The sequence below is a fragment of the Ornithorhynchus anatinus genome, chromosome 4 (assembly GCF_004115215.2).
Source record: "Ornithorhynchus anatinus isolate Pmale09 chromosome 4, mOrnAna1.pri.v4, whole genome shotgun sequence".
NCBI classification, from domain to species: Eukaryota; Metazoa; Chordata; class Mammalia; order Monotremata; family Ornithorhynchidae; genus Ornithorhynchus; species Ornithorhynchus anatinus.
Window position 1 is genome coordinate 115,793,414 of NC_041731.1, and position 19,394 is coordinate 115,812,807.

Below are 19,394 nucleotides of genomic sequence, written 5' to 3' on the forward strand. Positions count from 1 at the left end.
AATCCAGTTCTTCTCTATGGAGATGAGATGTGGTCTTATTATAGATGCCACACCTGATTTAATTAAATGTCCCCTGTTATCAATACTAAACATTTATTGACCAGATAGACTTACAAAATGAGGTCCTGGAACACAGTTCATCACTCTTGAACTCCCTGCTCATAGGATCGTACCTTCACCTAACAGGACACATGAGAAAACATGACCCTAGCAGAATATCCAAACTCTATGCAGAAGCACTGTACTAATTACTTGGTGAAAAGAGCAGAGCCACTGGAGTAACTAATGGATCCACCCATTCTCCAACAGCATGGCCTTCATCAATGGTACCGTGCTAAGAATGACAAGAAAAATGCCACCTCAATCCATCAAGGAATTAATAGCATTTATTGAGTGCATCCTCTGGGCAGAGTACTAGATTAAGTACACGGGAGCATGCCGTACCATTAGTATGCCTGACTCCTGCCCTCCAGCTGCTTAGGAAAGAAATCAGAAGCTCTGGAAGTGACAGCTCCTTTAAATTGGCCTCCTGAGGTGCCAGCTTATTTCTCCTTCCCTTAAACTAACTGGACCAAGAGATAGGTTTTAATTATGCCTCACAATAATTCACATTTGCACCCACCTTTTTAAATGTCCTTGCATAAAGGGAATTCAGTTTCTTTCTGTAATGTAAAATTGCTTGTTCTCGTATATTATATCTGCATTCATTAAACAATCAATGCACTGTATTTCTGGCTCAGCACAAATTCACCTCCGTGTGTTTGACCTAGCAGTTTGCATCTTGATAAGCTTACCTCAGACAACCTTTCTGTGATGCAGCACTGCTTGAATATGTGAAAAGCAGCACTTCCCTGAATTCAAAGTAAAGAACTGGTTATCCCATCAGCAGCTTTGAATGAAGTCGGACAGAAGCAGAGCAAGGATCTGCGCTGCTTCTGCAGCCCCATTTTCAGGGAGTTTGTCCTTACACTATGAAGCTATTAGAAAAGTTTTATTGCTGAAACCTGAAGAATTGACTTCAAAGTTGCAAAGTTGCAAACTAGACTACCAAACTTGAAATACTTTTAGTTCAATAATTTCCATTCTAGAATCCTTGTTGGTCTCTTTTTTGTGAGTCTCTTGGGGGCCAGAAGCCATATTTAGTTGTTTTCCCCAGTTATTAGCACGGTGTTCTGCATGCAGTAGTTGCTAAATGATGAGAAGCAGCATGGTTCAGTGGAAAGAGCCCGGGCTTGGGAGTCAGAGGTCATGGGTTTGAATCCCAGCTCTGCCACTGTCAGCTGTGTGACTGTGGGCAAGTCACTTCAGTTCTCTGTGCCTCAGTTACCTCACCTGTAAAACAGGGATTAAGACTGTGAGCCTCACGAGGGTCAACCTGATTACCCTGTATCTACCCCAGCGTTTAGAACAGAGCTCTGCACATAGTAAGAGCTTAACAAATACCAATATTATTATTATCATTGTCATTATTATTATCTTATTCTTACTACTGTTCCTCCTCCTATTCTAGTAGTAGTACTAATATGACTATCTGCTCACAATGATGAATTCAAGCGCAACTTCAAATTGTTATTGTTGGTTACCTACCAAGAACTCTGTAGTCACACTTTGGGGTCTTGAAACAGATCATGTCGAGATTTTGCTTGCTGAAGAGGGAAGTGAGAACCCATCAGAGATTTTTAAGGAGTGAAGTGATGTTTGCTGAATGATGTTTTAGGAAGGTATAGGGTTCAGGAGAATGTAGTGTAGAGTGATCCAGAGAGAGGCTGGGGCCAGGGTTTTTCATTCAATCGTACTTATTGAGCTCTTACTGTATGCAGTTCATTGTACTGAGCACTTGAAAAGTACAGTTCGGCAACAGATGGAGACAATCCCTACCCAACAATTGGCTCACAGTCTAGAATAGGGCGGAAACAGATAACAAAGTGGGGACGTTTATGTTGTAGTCTGTGATATGACAAGGACAAATCCAGGTGGGAGCTGTTTGGAAGAAAGGGAAGGGACACACTGTGAAGAAGATCCAGCAGTATTTGGTAGCTAAATGAATGTGCAGATTGAAATTCAGTGAGGAATGGGGAGGGAACAATGAGGTGGGAGGATTCTGAGGCAGAGAGGATGGTGATTGAATAACATAGGTGAGCCAGCTAAGTTGTATGCTCCTCCTCTAGACATATTCCTTGTGGTTAGGGAACATGTCTACCAATTCTGTTATATTGTTCTCTCCCAAGTGCTTAGTACATTGCTCTGCACACAGCAAGCACTCAATAAATATAAATGATTGATGCAAGTAAGCTGGGGTGCCTTTTCTGCCTCAATCTTCCAACTCATCTGAGTGAAATATGCGTGATATATGCCCTTGGCCTTCTCATCATGGCTGAAGAACACCCTGCTGGTCCTTGGAATGTTCTGTGTGTACTGGGCTGGGTAGAAATTCCACTTCTCTGCCTTTCTTATTTCTTTTCATCTATGGAGTCAAATGAAGCCTCTGGCCTTTGCAGCCTCACCTCCCTGCTCCCTTTTGGACCCCTCAATGGGGCTGAGTGAACTGCCTTTCCTCCCCTCCACCCTACCCAGGACTGGCACCAGCTCCCCTCTATATCATCAAGGAGACCCCACCCGGTCCTGCTTTCCCTGACCCTGGCAGGAAAGAGAATAGCACCAGTAACCTGAGGCCTTAGATAACCTTGGATAAGCCACTGACTGCCTGCTTATTCCTGTGGACCTGAATCATGAAAAGAAATTCTGCTCCTCTAACTATAGCTTCCTACTGGCTTTTCTTTTCATTTGTGTATTGCATATTTGTCCTGGTCCTTCATGCCATTTTAATGTTTTATTGTTTCATTACTCTCAATATGTCCAGACCTCCTGCCACCTACAGTCATAGATTGGGAGCCCCTTGAAGGACTGAGTCCATATCAAATTCCCACCGGTAGAATTATTCCCCACGCTTAGTACAGTGATCTGTACAGAACACATGCTTAATAAATATCATAATTATTACTACTACTCCTTTGAGGATTGGATTAGAATAGATGATGGTGAAAAGTTCAGTTTTTAGTCATATTGAGGTTGCAGTTTAGCCCTGAGCATGATGCACACATAATTTGAGCAGAAACAATATAAATTTATAATAATGAGTGGGATATTTATCAATAGCATAGCTGGGTTTAGTTGATTCATTCTTCTTGGCTTATTCTGCTGCAGAAAATTGGTCAACTTCATGGGCTCTGGCAAATGGAAAAAAAAAAGAGAGGAACAGCATGGCTAGTGGAAACAGTGCAGGATCGGGGAGGAGTTAGGAGAGCTAGGTTATATTCTCATGAGTATCCTTTATTCATTCAATCATATTTATTGAGCACTGACTATGTGCAGAGCACTGTACTAAGCGTTTATGCCCCATTGCTCAGCGCAATGCTTGGAATATAGTAGGTACTTAAATACCACGATTATTATCTTTATTATGATTACAGATAAAAAAGGAAAACAAGTAAATATCTTGCCAAATCATGTTTTAGGTGTACTACAATATTTCCCATCTAATATTCCCAAATTGGGTGTTATTCAATCAACCAGTGGTATTTACTGAGCTCTTATGGGCAGAGCTCTATACTAAGCACTTGGTACAATACAGTACAATAGAGTTGGTAGACATGACCCCAGTTCATAAGACGTTTTCAGTCTAGAAGTGAGACAGACTCTAAAATAAATGTCAGGAGAAATGTCAGAATGTAAGGATATGTACAAAAGTGCTGTGGGAAGGCATGGTGAGTGACTATCAAAGTGCTTAAGTGGTACAGATCCAAGTACATAGGAAATGTAGAAGAGAGGGTGAGGAGGGTGGGAAAATCAGAGGTTAGTCAGGTAAATCAATCAGTCATTATTACTAAAAGAATAATTACTATATGCAAAACACTGTACTAAATACTTGGAAGAGTATAATACAATAGAATTAGCAAACACATTCCCTGACCATAGTGAATTTACAATCTAGGGGTCTGCCTCATGGAAGATATAGGATTTTAGTCAGTCTTTGAAGATAAGAAGACTAGTGGTCTGTTGGACATGAAGGGGGAGATAGTTCCAGGCCAAAGGAAGGATGAGGAAAAGAGATTTGCAGTGAGACAGTTGAGCTCGAGGTACAGTCATTGATTTGGAACCATGGACAGTGTTATATGGAGAACTGAAATGAAAATAATCAGAGAGGCATAAAGGGTTTGAGTCGTCATTCAATAAATGGCATTTATTGAATGCTCAAATGAGAGCTTAATCAACGGGCCTTGAGAGTTTACAAGAGAAGGAGATGGGCCAGCCCCTACGTTCAGAAAGCTTGAAATTGAGTGGAATGGGGACCTTAATTATTTAGTAGAAGTGGCAGCAGAAAAAGAACAAGCCTGTGTCAGGAGAGACTAGCTGAATGAATAACAGTGCGAATAATTCTCCGTGTAGTTGTATGTTTACAGTAACATTAAGTGCTAACAGGGACTTGGGTTCCCATCATTCACACTTTAAGTTTTAAATTCCAGAATTAAATGTTGGTATTTGTTAAGTACTTACTATGTGCAGAGCACTGTTCTAAGTGCTGGGGTAGTAGATACAGGGTAATCTGATTGTCCCACGTGAGGCTCACAGTCTTCATCCCCATTTTACAGATGAGAGAATTGAGGCACAGAAAAGTGAAGTGACTTGCCCACAGTCACACAGCTGACAAGTGGCGGAGCTGGGATTCGAACCCATGACCTCTGACTCCCAGGTCCATGCTCTTTACACTGGGCCACACCACTTCTCTGTTGTAATACTACAAATTTACTTAATTTTGAAAATAAACTCCACATCAGTCTGATGGAGGATGAATGGACACTCTTTTACCTGAAGATACTGAGATGGACTATGTTCCAGAAGTCCTGTCCAGAAATGTGATTTTATTACAGAACCACAGATTTGTTTTAGAAGGATTTATTTATCAACAAAACCAAGATTCAGTGATCTAGTACTAAATGTGTTTTTTTCAAATTGTTACACAAGAACTTTGTAGTTCAGGGGCAAATTCATTTTGCTGCAATTAATCTACATAGTTTTCAATATCACAAACTAATTTTGAGGGTTTTTGGTTTCCATTATTTCATTAGTATTAAAATAATGGTCTGTAACTCACTGTGGTTATTTCCAAGAGAACTGTGCCCTACCAAAGAGTAACTTATGCAAGTAATGACCTCAGAGCACTGCTCCAGAGGCTTGAGAAAAGGAAACTCACATCTCGCTTATTATAAACATTAAAATTATTATAGTCTATCTCTCCCAAACATACACTTTTGAAAGTAATTGAAGTGGAATTCGATGAGTTAGGATTTCACAGAAGTTTCTTCAGAAACAGAGAACAATTAGCCAAGCCATAAAAGCATATAAGCACAGACCTAGTATACATAAGTGTGCAATTTTGTTGACATGAGAGAGCTGGAAAAGATAATGAGGCAGCCAACTATACAGTCTGATACAAGGCAGAGGGTGGCAGTGTAGTCCAATTGAAAAAGTTTGGGATTGGGAATCAAGGAAGCCTGTTTCAGCTCCCAACTCCCCCAGTAGAATTAATAGCTCTGTGACCTTGGACAAGTAAATTAAACTGTCTAGGCCTCAGTTTCCTCATTTAGAAAATGGAGATATATTTGGACAGGGACTGTGTCAAATTTCCTAAGCTTGTATCTTCTCCAAGAACCTAGCACATAATGATGGTATTTATCAAGGATGTTAATTGTTAAGGCTTAAACACTAAAGCTCTCCATCACCTTGCTCCCTCCTACCTCACCTCCCTTCTCTCCTTCTACAGCCAGCCCACACACATCTCTCCTCTGCTGCCAACCTCCTCACTGTTCTTTGTTCTCGCCTGTCCCGCCATCGACCCCTGGCCCACATCCTACCTCTGGCCTGGAATGCCCTTCCTCCTCACATCCACCAAACTAGCTCACTTACCCTCTTCAAAGCCCTATGGAAAGCTCACTTCCTCCAGGCTGAGCCCCCTTTTCCTCTGCTCCTCTTTCCCTCCCCATCGCCCCTACTCCCTCCTCTGCTCTACCCCCATCCCCGCCATACAGGACTTCTGTATATATGTACATATCTATTATCCCTTTTATTTTATTAATGATTTGCCTATAGCTATAATTCTATTTATTTATTTTGATGCTACTGATGCCTGTCTAATTGTTTTGTTTTGTTGTCTGTCTCCCCCGTTCTAGACTGTGAGACAGTTGTTGGGTAGGGATTGTCTCTATCTGTTGACAAATTACACTTTCCAAGTGCTTAGTACAGTGCTCTGCACATAGTAAGCACTCAATAAATGGAGAAGCAGCATGGCTCAGTGGAAAGAGCACTGGCTTTGGAGTCAGGTCATGAGTTCGAATCCCAGCTCTGCCACTTGTCAGTTGTGTGACTGTGGGCAAGTCACTTCACTTCTCTGTGCCTCAGTTACCTCATCTGTCAAATGGAGATTAAGACTATGAGCCCCACGTGGGACAACCTGATTCCCCTGTGTCTACCCCAGTGCTTAGAACAGTGCTCTGCACATAGTAGCGCTTAACAAATACCAACAAATACCAACATTATTATGATTGAAGGATTGAATAATCAGGTCATCCCCAGTCCCTGGCTCACAATCTAATTGGAGAGATTACAAGCATTGATTCCCCAATTCACAGATGAGGGAACTGAGGCACAGAAAAGCTAAGTGATTTGCCCAAGGTCATGCTGCAGGGGAATAATAGAGCAGGAGTTAGAGGCCAGGTCCTCTGACTCCCAGCTCATGGTCTTTCCATTAAACCAGGATGCTTCCTATAATATGCCCTTCATAAATTCCACAACACAGATTCCTCTTAAGAATGGGGTCCCTGCCAGGGAGAATCCTAGGAAGCAGTGATCTATGTCTTCCTTTCAGAAGGTCATGAGTTCTAATCCCAGTTCTACCACTTGTCTGCTGTGTGGCCTTGGGTAGGTCACTTCACTTCTCTGGGCCTCAGTTCCCTCATCTATAAAATGGAGATTGAGACTGTGAACCCCACATGGGACAGGGACTGTGTCCAACTCGATTTGCTTGTATCTACCTCAGTGCTGATTACAGCGCCTGGCACATAGTGAGCACTTAACAAATACCATAATTATTATTATTATTGGTTGACAGTGAATAATTATGGGCGAGGAAGAAGATAAAAGAGAAATGGCTCTCCATGTTGATTTTTTGTTCATGTGTTTTAGAAAAATTAAAGTTATTTCTCAGGTATTTTTCTCTAAGAGCCACTGGGGAGAATCCATGATCCATGTGAATGATCCCCGGGACTTTAGAAAACCAAGGGAAGCCACACTACCTTCTCCAAATTGAGTTCATTGCCCAGAAAAAAAAATCATGACTGTATTAAACCTCTGAAGATAAAGTGAAATGGAAAGAAGCAGTCCCAGTTGAAGCCTACAGAATCATGAAACCCCAATATATCTGGGCAAGCGAGCACTCATTGAATCTTTAATTTATTCAACACTTAATGTGTACAGAACACAGTACTAAGCATGTGGGAGAGTACAGTACAACAGAATGAGAAGACATTCCCTGTCCACAATAAGAAAATGTGAGATTCAAAGCAGAGGAAAACATTAATTCACATAGCAGGTGGTAAACATATGGAATGCGTTACCACAGAATAGAGTGCAGGCCTAAAATATCAATGAGTTCAGTAGCATCATTAGTAGCATTTATTGAGAGCTGACAGTGATGTGCACTTTACTAGGTGCTTAGTATGTACAGGATAATAAAGTGACAAGTTACCTGATGCACTGTCTGCCCACAAGGGGTTTACATTCCCATAGAATGTCCAAAATGGGTAAATTGAATCAGACTATAAATTAAATATGCAGAAAGAAAGCTAGCTAGCTAGCTAACTTTGTAGATAGATAGATAGATAAGCAGCCCTCTAGACTGTAAGCTCTTTTGGGGCAAGGAAAGTGTCTACCAACCCTGTTATATTATATTCTCTGAAGCACTTAGTACAGTTCTCCAACCCTGTTATATTGTACTCTCTGAAGCACTTAGTACAGTTCTCTACCCACAGTAAGCACTCAATGCCACTGATTGATATGCACAAGGTTTAGGGAGGATGTAAATAATTGCATAAGTAGTATAGTTGGCTGAAGGAATGATGAGGCTCAGGGAGTTGGAAAATTAATCAAGGAATTCCTGTTGGAGGAATTGGGATTTTAGAATTGAATAGTTTGGGATCGATGAAGACAGAATGTTGGGGAACAGGAAAAAGCAGGAATGGTTTGAAGGAGTAAGGTAAGTGCACTGAGGGCCAGAATTTTACCTCCCAACCCTATTGTACTTAGTACAATGCTTTGCACACAGAAATTACTTGATAAATACAATTAATTGATTGATTCAAATGCAATTAAAATTGACTGAGGATAGATTTCAAGGAGAGCAACCATAAAGCTATTTTTTCAAGCTTTTTTGGGTGTGACTCTTTGACCCCAGAAACTGGATGGACAGAGCATAGTCTTGACTCAATGGGTATTTCTTTTATAAAGACTTCATAAGGAAAACTTATAAATGGTGAAGTCTCGAGCACGGTTTCTCTCTGAAACTGTGTTTTGTGTGACTAACACTCTGATATTAAATTTGGCCGTTGTCAAATAAAGCAGTTGGGAGCAGCACTGGAATTCTCAAAATCCATTATAATTTTCTACCCACTCTCCTCATCATGAGAATCATGGCATCAAAAGTCTCTGCATAGTGAAAAGAGTTGGGAAACTTTGCAATTGTCTGAACATATCGTTGGCATCTGGCTCCTTGTCAGGCTTCATAAGGTAGTTCAATTGACAGACTTTGAACTGCCCCACACAATACAGAGCAGCTGTGCTAATACTTGGCAAACCCCCTTTATGAACATCCTTTTCATATGATTTTCCTTTGAATCCAAAAAGGAGTGACACTTTTCTTCTTTTATTAATTAGTACCTTTACATGGAGCTTTCATTAATCAATATGTGTTGAGTGAATTCAGTCTTTATCCATGAAGTCCAACAAATCCTGCTGTGTAGAGCATTGGTGAGGCAGGAGGTTGCTTATGGTTGTTCAGGGGTTATTATGAATTTAAGACATGAAAGAAGTGGAGTGATCAGAAGGAGCCATGGGCTATGTCCCTGAAAGCTCATGTTTATCCTGATATGCTAATTGGCTGTAGAATCATGGTCTCACAAGTGCTACCTTCGAGATCCCATCACCGTCAAAAACCATATTCCAGCCTGAGGCAATCAGGATGACTACTGCTTTGATCGTGGCAAATCAAGACACTGAATAAAGACTCCAGGTAGCACTTAACAAATTGGTGAACTTAATTGGCTTTTGAAGCCAAAGTACTATTTTAGAATAGATAAGCAGTATGACCTAGTGGAAAGAGGATGGGCCCATAAGGCACAGGACACAAGTTCTCATCCAGGCTCTGCCACTTGCCTTCTCCTCCCTCATCGACACCCATGCCCGTCACCCCCGCCGATTGTTCCGGACCTTTAACTCTCTCCTTAGGCCCCCTGTTCCTCCCCCTCCCCCATCTCTCACCCCCAATGATCTGGCCACCTATTTCCTCACGAAAATCAACACGATCAGGTCTGAGCTCCCCAAAGTCACCCCTCCGCCTCTCCCTTCCCCCCCACCAACCCCCTCCCCTACTTTTCCATCCTTCCCTGCAGTATCCTCAGAGGAGATCTCCTCCCTCCTCGCAAGTGCCACCCCCTCCACCTGTGCCTCGGACCCCATTCCCTCTCACCTTCTTAAAACCATCGCCCCTGCCCTCCTCCCTTCCTTAACTTCTATTTTTAACCACTCAATCTCCAAGGGCTCCTTCCCCTCTGCCTTCAAACATGCCCACGTCTCCCCCATCCTAAAAAAACCCGCTCTTGACCCCACTTCCCCCTCCAGTTATCGTCCTATCTCCCTATTACCCTTCCTTTCCAAAATCCTAGAACGAGTCGTCTACAATCGATGCCTAGAATTCCTTAACTCCCATTCTCTCCTAGACCCCCTCCAATCTGACTTCCGTCCCCTCCACTCTACCGAGACTGCTCTCTCTAAGGTCACCCATGACCTCCTTCTTGCCAAATCCAATGGCTCCTACTCCATTCTGATCCTCCTTGACCTCTCTGCTGCCTTTGACACTGTCGACCATCCCCTCCTCCTCCATACCTTATCTCACCTTGGCTTCACGGACTCTGTCCTCTCCTGGTTCTCCTCTTACCTCTCTGGCCGATCATTCTCGGTCTCCTACGCTGGAGCCTCCTCCCCCTCCCATCCTTTAACTGTTGGAGTTCCTCAAGGGTCAGTTCTTGGCCCTCTTCTGTTCTCCATTTACACTCACTCCCTCGGTGAACTCATCCGCTCTCACGGCTTTGACTACCATCTCTACGCAGATGACACGCAGATCTACATCTCTGCCCCTGTCCTCTCCCCCTCCCTTCAGGCTCGCATCTCCTCCTGCCTCTGGGACGTCTCCACCTGGATGTCGGCCCGCCACCTAAAACTCAACATGAGCAAGACTGAGCTCCTCATCTTCCCTCCCAAACCCGGTCCGCTCCCAGACTTCTCTATCACCGTGGATGGCACGACCATCCTTCCCGTCCCGCAGGCCCGCAATCTCGGTGTCATCCTTGACTCGTCCCTCTCCTTCACCCCACACATCCTATCAGTCACCAAGACCTGCCGGTTTCACCTCTACAATATCGCCAAGATCCGCCCTTTCCTCTCCACCCAAACGGCTACCTTACTATTACGGGCTCTCGTTATATCCCGGCTAGACTACTGTGTCAGCCTTCTCTCTGACCTCCCTTCCTCCTCTCTCGCCCCGCTCCGGTCTATTCTTCACTCCGCTGCCCGGCTCATCTTCCTGCAGAAACGATCTGGACATGTCACTCCCCTTCTTAAACAACTCCAGTGGTTGCCTATCGACCTCCGCTCCAAACAAAAACTCCTCACTCTAGGCTTCAAGGCTCTCCATCACCTTGCCCCTTCCTACCTCTCCTCCCTTCTCTCTTTCTACCGCCCACCCCGCACGCTCCGCTCCTCTGCCGCCCACCTCCTCACCGTCCCTCGGTCTCGCCTATCCCGCCGTCGACCCCTGGGTCACGTCCTCCCGCGGTCCTGGAACGCCCTCCCTCCTCACCTCCGCCAAACTGATTCTCTTTCCCTCTTCAAAACCTTACTTAAAAATCACCTCCTCCAAGAGGCGTTCCCAGACTGAGCTCCTCTTCCCCCTCTACTCCCTCTGCCATCCCCCCTTTACTTCTCCGCAGCTTAAGCCTCATTTTCCCCTTTTCCCTCTGCTCCTCCACCTCTCCCTTCCCATCCCCACAGCACTGTACTCGTCCGCTCAACTGTATATATTTTCGTTACCCTATTTATTTTGTTAATGAATTGTACATTGCCTTGATTCTATTTAGTTGCCATTGTTTTTACGAGATGTTCTTCCCCTTGACGCTGTTTAGTGCCATTGTTCTTGTCTGTCCGTCTCCCCCGATTAGACTGTAAGCCCGTCAAACGGCAGGGACTGTCTCTATCTGTTGCCGACTTGTTCATCCCAAGCGCTTAGTACAGTGCTCTGCACATAGTAAGCGCTCAATAAATACTATTGAATGAATGAATGAATGAATGATGTGAGCTTGGTCATGTCACTTAACTTTCTGCCTCAGTTTCATCAGCAGTAAAATGGGGAGGAAGTATCGTTTTTTTTCCCTCTTAGACTGTGAACTCAGTGTGGGAAAGGGACTGTGTCTGACCTGATTATCTTGCATCGACTGTAGTGCTTGCAACATATCGATTACAATTATCACTGTTGTTATTATTATTTTTGTTAGATATTTTGAAGAATTCAATATTGAACATTCAGAAATAACAGATGACAGAAGTATTTCTTCTCTTAAATTAAAAACAGTCTTTTGCTGGGGAAAAAAAGTGGAATGGCTTTCTGAATATCCTATGAAGCAGTTCTTTCAGGTTCAAAGTAGTTTTCTAAGGGGACACATTTATAAATGTCACCCTCAGACTAAGGGCATGCCACTGTTCTTTAATTGCAAGTTCCATTCAAGTAATTCAGGCCATTTTCTAAAATTCAAAATATCCCAGTGGATCTCTAAATCTGAGCCTTGAAGGAAAGGGTTGTAATCTCAAGGCTGACAGGAAGGAGGAGCAGATGCAATACAAGAAAAAGACAGTGGTAAATGTCTCCCACCTTTAATGAGTGCTTCAAATCTGGAGCAAGATGGAGATGAATATGGAAATTGGGTCAGACCTAAAGATAAATCTCTACTCTAGAGAAGACCACAGAAGACCTGGCTGGCCTTGCCTCGGGTCTCTGGTCTAGGGAGAGTGATCAATCAATCAGTCAATCATATTTATTGAGCGCTTACTGTGTGCAGAGCACTATATTAAATGCTGGGGAGAGTATGATTTAACGATATGAGTTGATAGATATATTCCCTGCCCACAGCTAGCTTACAGTCCAGAGGGGGAGAATAATAATCATAACTGTGGTATTCATTAAACACTTACTATGTGCCAGGCACTGTTCTAAGCACTGGGGTAGATACAGGATAGGTTGCACACAGTCTCTGTTCCACATAGGGCTCACATTCTCAATCCTAATTTTATAGATGAGGGAACTGAGACATAGAGAAGTGAATTGACTTGCCCAAGGTCACACACCAATAAGTGGCAGAGTCAGAATTAGAACCCGGTTCTTCTGCCTTCCAGGCCCATGCTTTACATACTAGGCCATGCTGCTCCTCAATAGGGTTAAAGTCTGCCTTACCTACTCTTCCTGAGGTTTGAATCATTTCTAATGGGAATGTAAAGGAATGCCGAGAGACCAGACCAACCTCAAGGAAAGAGACCAATGCAAGGGTCAACCAAAGACTTTGGACTTGCTCTAAAGCCAGTCAAGTATGAAACAAGGAGTCCCTCTAAAAAGCTTTACACAATAGGTATTCATCCCCAAAATGACTCAAAATTTCTAGTCTTCCCCAAGACCTTCCTGACATCCTGAGACTCTTGGGATTGGGATGACCAGGGTGAGTTTGGCAGAAGGGCCAGAGGTGGAGATGGTGGAATAAGAGAGGATGATCAGGGCAAAGTGCCCCTAGATCTGGACCAAGTGGCTACACTGGCCAAGCAGACCACGTATGCACTCCCAAGTGGGCTTCCACACCACAAACTGCCACACCACAATCCTCTCTTGCCTCAATAGGAGTTTCCATTTGGAAACAATTCAGTCCTGGGTGCCGCAGAGCAGAGCCCAGATCAGCAAATCCTGGCGTGAGGTGTTCTGCAGCGATGGTGCTGACAGAGCCCTCCTCTGGCCCAGTTAATTGACACACCAGCTCTGTGTCACTGCCACTTTTTTATGGTATTTATTAAACACTGACTATGTACCAGGCACTGTACTAAGCACTGGCATAGATACACGTTAATCAGGATGGACAAACGTTATGTCCCACTTGGAAGGCACAGTCTTGATCCCTGTTTCACAGATGAAGTAACTGAGGCACAAAGGGATAAAGTGACTTGCCCAAAGGCACACAGCAGGCAAGTGGCAGAGCAGAGAAGAGAACTCAGGTCCTTCTGACTGCCAAGCCCATGCTCTATCCACTAGGCCACAATGCTTCCAGGCCACTGTCATGTCCAATTTTCCTGGTGGTTCTGGAGATTCTCCTGGGAAGACATGATGTCCTGGAACCAGTGGATCCTTCATGATCCTGCAAAAGCTCATTCTATTTGGGCTATGGTTACTATTTCTTTGGCCATTTTGGTTCCTGAATGTTTTTTCGGGGTTTGTTCTATAATAATAATAATAATAATGATAAATGATGGTGTTTGTTAAGCCCTTACTTTGTGCCAGCCACTGTACTAAGAGCTGGGGTGGATACAAGATAAGTTGGACACAGATACATCAGTGAAGCATGATCCTTTGAGATGATCCCCAAAAGCAGCCGTCTCCTCAGAGTTTGCATTCTGAGGTCGATGGGCTTTCCAAGCAAGGAGACAGTGAGGGAAATAGGGGGTGGGACAATAAATGTGATTGACTGACTTACTGACTTTGTGATGAAAGTCACATGATGCTCTCCAGACCACCTCAGGTACCAGGGCGAGGAAGATCTCTGCTTACCCTCACTGTCCTGCAGCCTCAACAGTTGTGTGGGGAGCCTGGCCAGGACTCCAGAGAAAGAGTTTCGATCTGGAGATAAGACTGGATTGGGGATGGGCAGACAGGAAGAGAAGTTCATTTAAAGTAGTTTTTTGTACTTTTTATTTCTGACTCTATTCATCATTCTAAAGGTTTTATAACTTGGCTTGAGTGAGGCAACATGGAGGCTGGCATAGTTTGTGAAAGAGAACTGACACATATTCAAAGTATCCCCTTCTCCCATTTTCAGTTATTTGGGAATTGATTAATAGGAAATCACCTATTTCCGACTCTGTCTTTCATCTATCTAAAACATGAGAAACTCAAACATCAGTTTGTGCTGAATACTGTCCCTGTTGGAGAAGCTGGTTGCAAATTATAGCACTGTACTTGAATATTATGAACTGAAGTGGCCATTTTTTCTTTCTGGATCTGTTCATTATTCTGACCATCTACTCTAAGGACTGACCATGATTTGTCCTTTAGGTCAACTCTGTGATTTCTACATGTAAAGTTGTTCTCTATAAGCACTTGATAAAGACCCCACCCTCAACAATTAGGTACATATCTTTTCAATGAATCTGTGATATATCTGTGATAATTATGTATATATATATATATCTGTGATATAGTTCAGCATTCATCTCCTCTTGTATACAAACTCCTTACTTCTTGACTGCTCCTTCCTTCTTCCTCACTGCACTCAGTTAGCATCCCCATCCCCACCCAATGAATACTCAAGTTATATTCAGCACTGGTAAGTCACTTGATAATTTGGTTTACCATTGAGATGGAAGACTACATTATTAATGAATTCTTTCAAACTTTTTGGAGGTTATTTTGAGGTGGGTTTTTTTTTTAGAGAACTTCTGGAATGCAAATAAAGGTGTCCCTGTTGGTAATGAACATGAATCAGAGTTCTGGGAGAGGGAGGGAAGGTTCAAAATTATGGAAATTGCACTGTCCCCAGGATTAGGAGTTCTGAAGTACAATTACATTGTTGCAGAAGGTTATTTATGTCCCAGAAGTTCTCAAACTAAAAAAAACCCACAAAATTCTCAAAATAACTTCTGAAAAGTTTGAGAGAATTTATTAATACACCCAAGGTTCCATCTTAATGGTTAACCAAATTCCCAGGAGACCTATGTCTCTCTGTATGGCCGAGGATCCTGTGGTGCTCAAAACCTGGCAGCTAGTGGGAAGAAACTGAAGACAATGAAAGAATGGTATCCAACAGCTCAGGTTATTCAGAAGAGAATATATCTTAAGTATTTGATGGGTGGGTAGGAGTGGGATTGCTACAAATCAAGATCAAGTATGAGAGAAGATGCTCAGAATAATGAGCAGATCAACGGGAAAAAATGACCACTTTAATTCATACTGTTTAAGTAGAATATTGTAGTTTGCAGCCATCTTCTCCAATGGGCGCGTCAGCACTCAAAACCAACTCCTCCACACTCTTCCTCAACACCCCCCAGTACACACACACACTCACACTCTCTCTCTCTCTTCCTCACCCCCCACCCTCTCCCCACCCCCCTCTGGTCCCACTCCACTCCAGCTGCCTACTGAAAATTTTAGGGCAACCCAGATCAACGCCCATGCTACCCCCGTTTCTCCACCCCCATCTTGCCTCGGAAGTAAAACAAAGGGAAAACAAAAGAAAAGAAAAAGAATGGAAAAAAAATTAAAAAAAGGAATGTTTTAATTCTCTTCTTTGCTTGCCTGCCTGTCCCCACCACTGTTTCCCCATCTTGCCTCCAAAGTAAAACCTTCAAAATAAAGTAAAGCTAGAAGGCAAAATAAAAATAAAAATAAAAAAGACTACTCTTGTCCACCCATCTGCCCTGATTTCCATGACTACTAGAACTCATGGTGCCGGGATCGAGCACCATAGGGACATGTGGATTGCTTCATGACTAAGGGAAGAAAAAGGAAGGCAGGGAGGCCATAATATAGATATGAGAGTAATTCAACCCCTTGCCTTTTGGTTGGTAGACTTGATAGGGCACCAGGACAAGCTTGAAAATCAACCACATAATTGTCATGCAAATCACATTTCTATAGCAGCAATCCTACTTCTTCATGCATCCAGAGCAGCACTATCTGCTGCCTGGAACCCAGAGTCCTGGTTGCAGCTGTCTTGGATAGTAGAAGCAGAGCAAAGCAGATTGTGCTTGGTCCAGGGGTAAAAATCCATCAATTTATTTTTTAAATATTTTTTAAAAATCAAATTTGTTAAGTGCTTAGTATGTACCAGGAACTGTTCTAAGTGCTGGGGTAGACACAGGTCATCAGGTTGAGCACAGTCCCTGATACGGTCACTCAGCTGACTGGTGGCAGAGCCAGGATTAGAACCTAGGTCCTTCTGACTCCCAACCCCATGCTCTGTTCACTAGACCATGCTGTTTCTCTGTACTTAATATGTGTAGAGAGCTGTACTATACTCTACAGAGAGTACACACTTGTTAGACACAATCCCTGCCCTTAAGTGCCTTACACGTGATCTAAAGACAACTTAATGTCTTGATGTGCATCCAACACATGCGTTGGATGTGCGTGTCAAGGCCCACACACTGCTTTTCAGCCTACTCCACAAGGCCGTCATGCAGAAACTGTGTCATCCAGCTCCTGAGAAAACACAGCCAGAGTCCAGGGATTCTTTGCATGCTAGGTGGACACTCTGCTTTACCTGTGGGGTTGGTTTCAATCTGTTGGTGGCTTTTCCATTTCCATTTGATTGGGAGAAATGGGCCAATTTAGTAAGCAGGTAATTACTTGAGTAATTCTTGGGCAACGTTCTGATCTTCTTTTCATTTCTAAAGGTTATGTGAAAAAATCATTGTTTGAGCCTCAATTTGTAGTGAATATTGAATTGCAGTACTCTGACACAAAAGAATGCCCTATCATACCAACCTCAAAAAAATGATATTGGAAAATGTGACATGAGGGCTTTTTTTCCTAATATCATCTCCCCACATATCATTAAGAATGGCATTATCCTGTAATTGTTTAATTATATTATTAATGGAGGTTATATTTTCTTCATTGAATACATACGGAAAAGATTTTCAATTAACAATGACCTTTAAGACTCCTGGTTTGGATTCTGCAGATGGTGAGACTGACTGCAAATTAGATTCTGCAATATACCATGTTCCTTATTTTTTTCAACTGATTAGTTTCATATAGTTGGCAGTAACCTAACCTGTTGCATTCAGCTTGCAATTTTGTAGCAATCTCAAGCCCGGTGTTCAAGCCCCTAAGGTATTCGGTAGAGATGCTGTCAAACTATTTTGATGTATGTGGATTTTCATTCTATAGCTGTGCTTTGTACTCATTTAAGAGAACCAGTCTTTAATTTGTACTAGAACATTTTCAAGATGAAGTTGAGAAAGCCAGGTATCTGCAACAGTCAACAGGGTACAACTGCATCTTAACACTATGTGGTAACTGGTTTGATTCTTTTTTCTAAAGGTAGAATTGAATTTTTGTCACATGTTATATGTATTACCTATACAATTCAATCCTGAATTCCACAGACCAAATGTCATTGAATGTATCAACAACTCCCCTATTAACTTCATCAGGTATTTAGAATTACCCAATCAAAGTTGCCAAGGAGGTATGGATAAATTCAAATGCTAGAGAAACGCTAAACATTCATAATGGTTATGCAGTTCAAACAATCTAGTCATAATATCTTTTATTATTCAAAAGGAAGAGACTAGTATTTTTTCAGTACAAAATAGATTCTATGTTGGCAAGATGATAATAAGCACCTGATTCTCTCTGAAGGGTGCAGCTAAATGTAACAGACATTTTCAAGATGAAGTCTTGTGCCTGTCCTAATCACTGAATCCCTGAATAGCTGGGAATCCTTTCTGATGTCTCTGTATTGTGTAGCATATCACCCTTGCTGCTCTTCCCAGGCAGTGGGATCGCGTCCAGCAGGATGAAACACTCCACTAGCCTACCCACAGCCTCATGCTAAAATGGCACTGTCTACCATGAAGTGGAATGGAAGTACTCAGAAAGGGACAAGACTGGACCCCTTATGAACCTTACCCTTCTCTGAACAGCCCAGGCTGTTCAGACATGAAAACATGAAAAATGGACACAATCTCTCTTTCAAATGGGACTCACAGTTTAAGTTGGAGGGGGAATACAGTGTTGGCAAAGGAGTTGGTTCTAGCAAACATTTTTCAAGATAACTCATGTTGAGGTACTCATGGTGTCCAATGCCACACACTTGGAAAAGAAATATATTTTGAAATAGATAACGCATATCATAATATATATATATATATATATATGCCTATATTTTAACAAACACTGAGATACACATTTTCCATCAGTCAGTGTTATTTATTGAATGCAAAGCACTGTACTAAGCACTTGGGAGGGAATTACAGAATTAGTAATCACGATCCCTACCTTCAAGGAGTCTGCCATCTAGTGTGGGAGACAGTAAAATAAATTGCAAGTAGAAGGAAGCCATAAAGTACAAAGGTAGTATATAATTGTGATGGAGTTCATGAGCCCTAAAGTGCTTCATTATCTAAACAAATTCCTGTTGTCAGACATACGTGTCCTCTGATGTTTAGCCAAAATGCTTACTGAAATCATGCATTATTGCGGGACAGGCAAGAAAAAACTAAACTCTATAAATTGTTTTGTATAAAATTAATAATCAGAAATATACCAGGGATTTTGTCATATACATATTGAAGGTAAGAACGGAAGGCATTCCTGCCTGTGTGCTTAACATGATATTTATTGTGTGAGCTCCTTTGTGCTGTGATCACCTGTGTGATGCCATTATTAAAGACTTGGAGATGTGGCAACAAAATTTTTTGAGGGTTTGTCTTCGATTTTCACTTTGATTAACAGAGTTCACTCTGGTAATTTGCAGGTGTTACCTGGAAGATGGAGCTTCAAAGGGCGCTTGGCTGAACCGGTCAAGCATCATTTTTGCCGGAAGTGATAAGTGGTCAGTGGATCCTCGCGTTTCAATTTCCACCTCAAATAAAAGGGACTACAGCCTCCAGATACAGAACGTCGATGTTACAGATGACGGTCCATATACCTGTTCTGTGCAGACTCAACACACTCCTAGATCCATGCAGGTGCACCTAACTGTACAAGGTATGAATTTTCATTAGCTATTTTAAGAAAAATGAATTGAAATAAT

General features: G+C 42.5%; 1 protein-coding gene across 1 annotated transcript in view; it reads left to right on the forward strand.

Annotated features, from left to right (window-relative positions):
- Positions 1 to 19,394, forward strand: part of NEGR1 (neuronal growth regulator 1) — a 1,090,779-nt gene that overhangs the window by 448,046 nt on the left and 623,339 nt on the right. Inside the window, exon 2 of the mRNA XM_029064044.2 lies at positions 19,116 to 19,348. Coding sequence (XP_028919877.1) covers positions 19,116 to 19,348 — 233 coding nt within the window. The remainder of the gene's footprint in view (positions 1 to 19,115; positions 19,349 to 19,394) is intronic.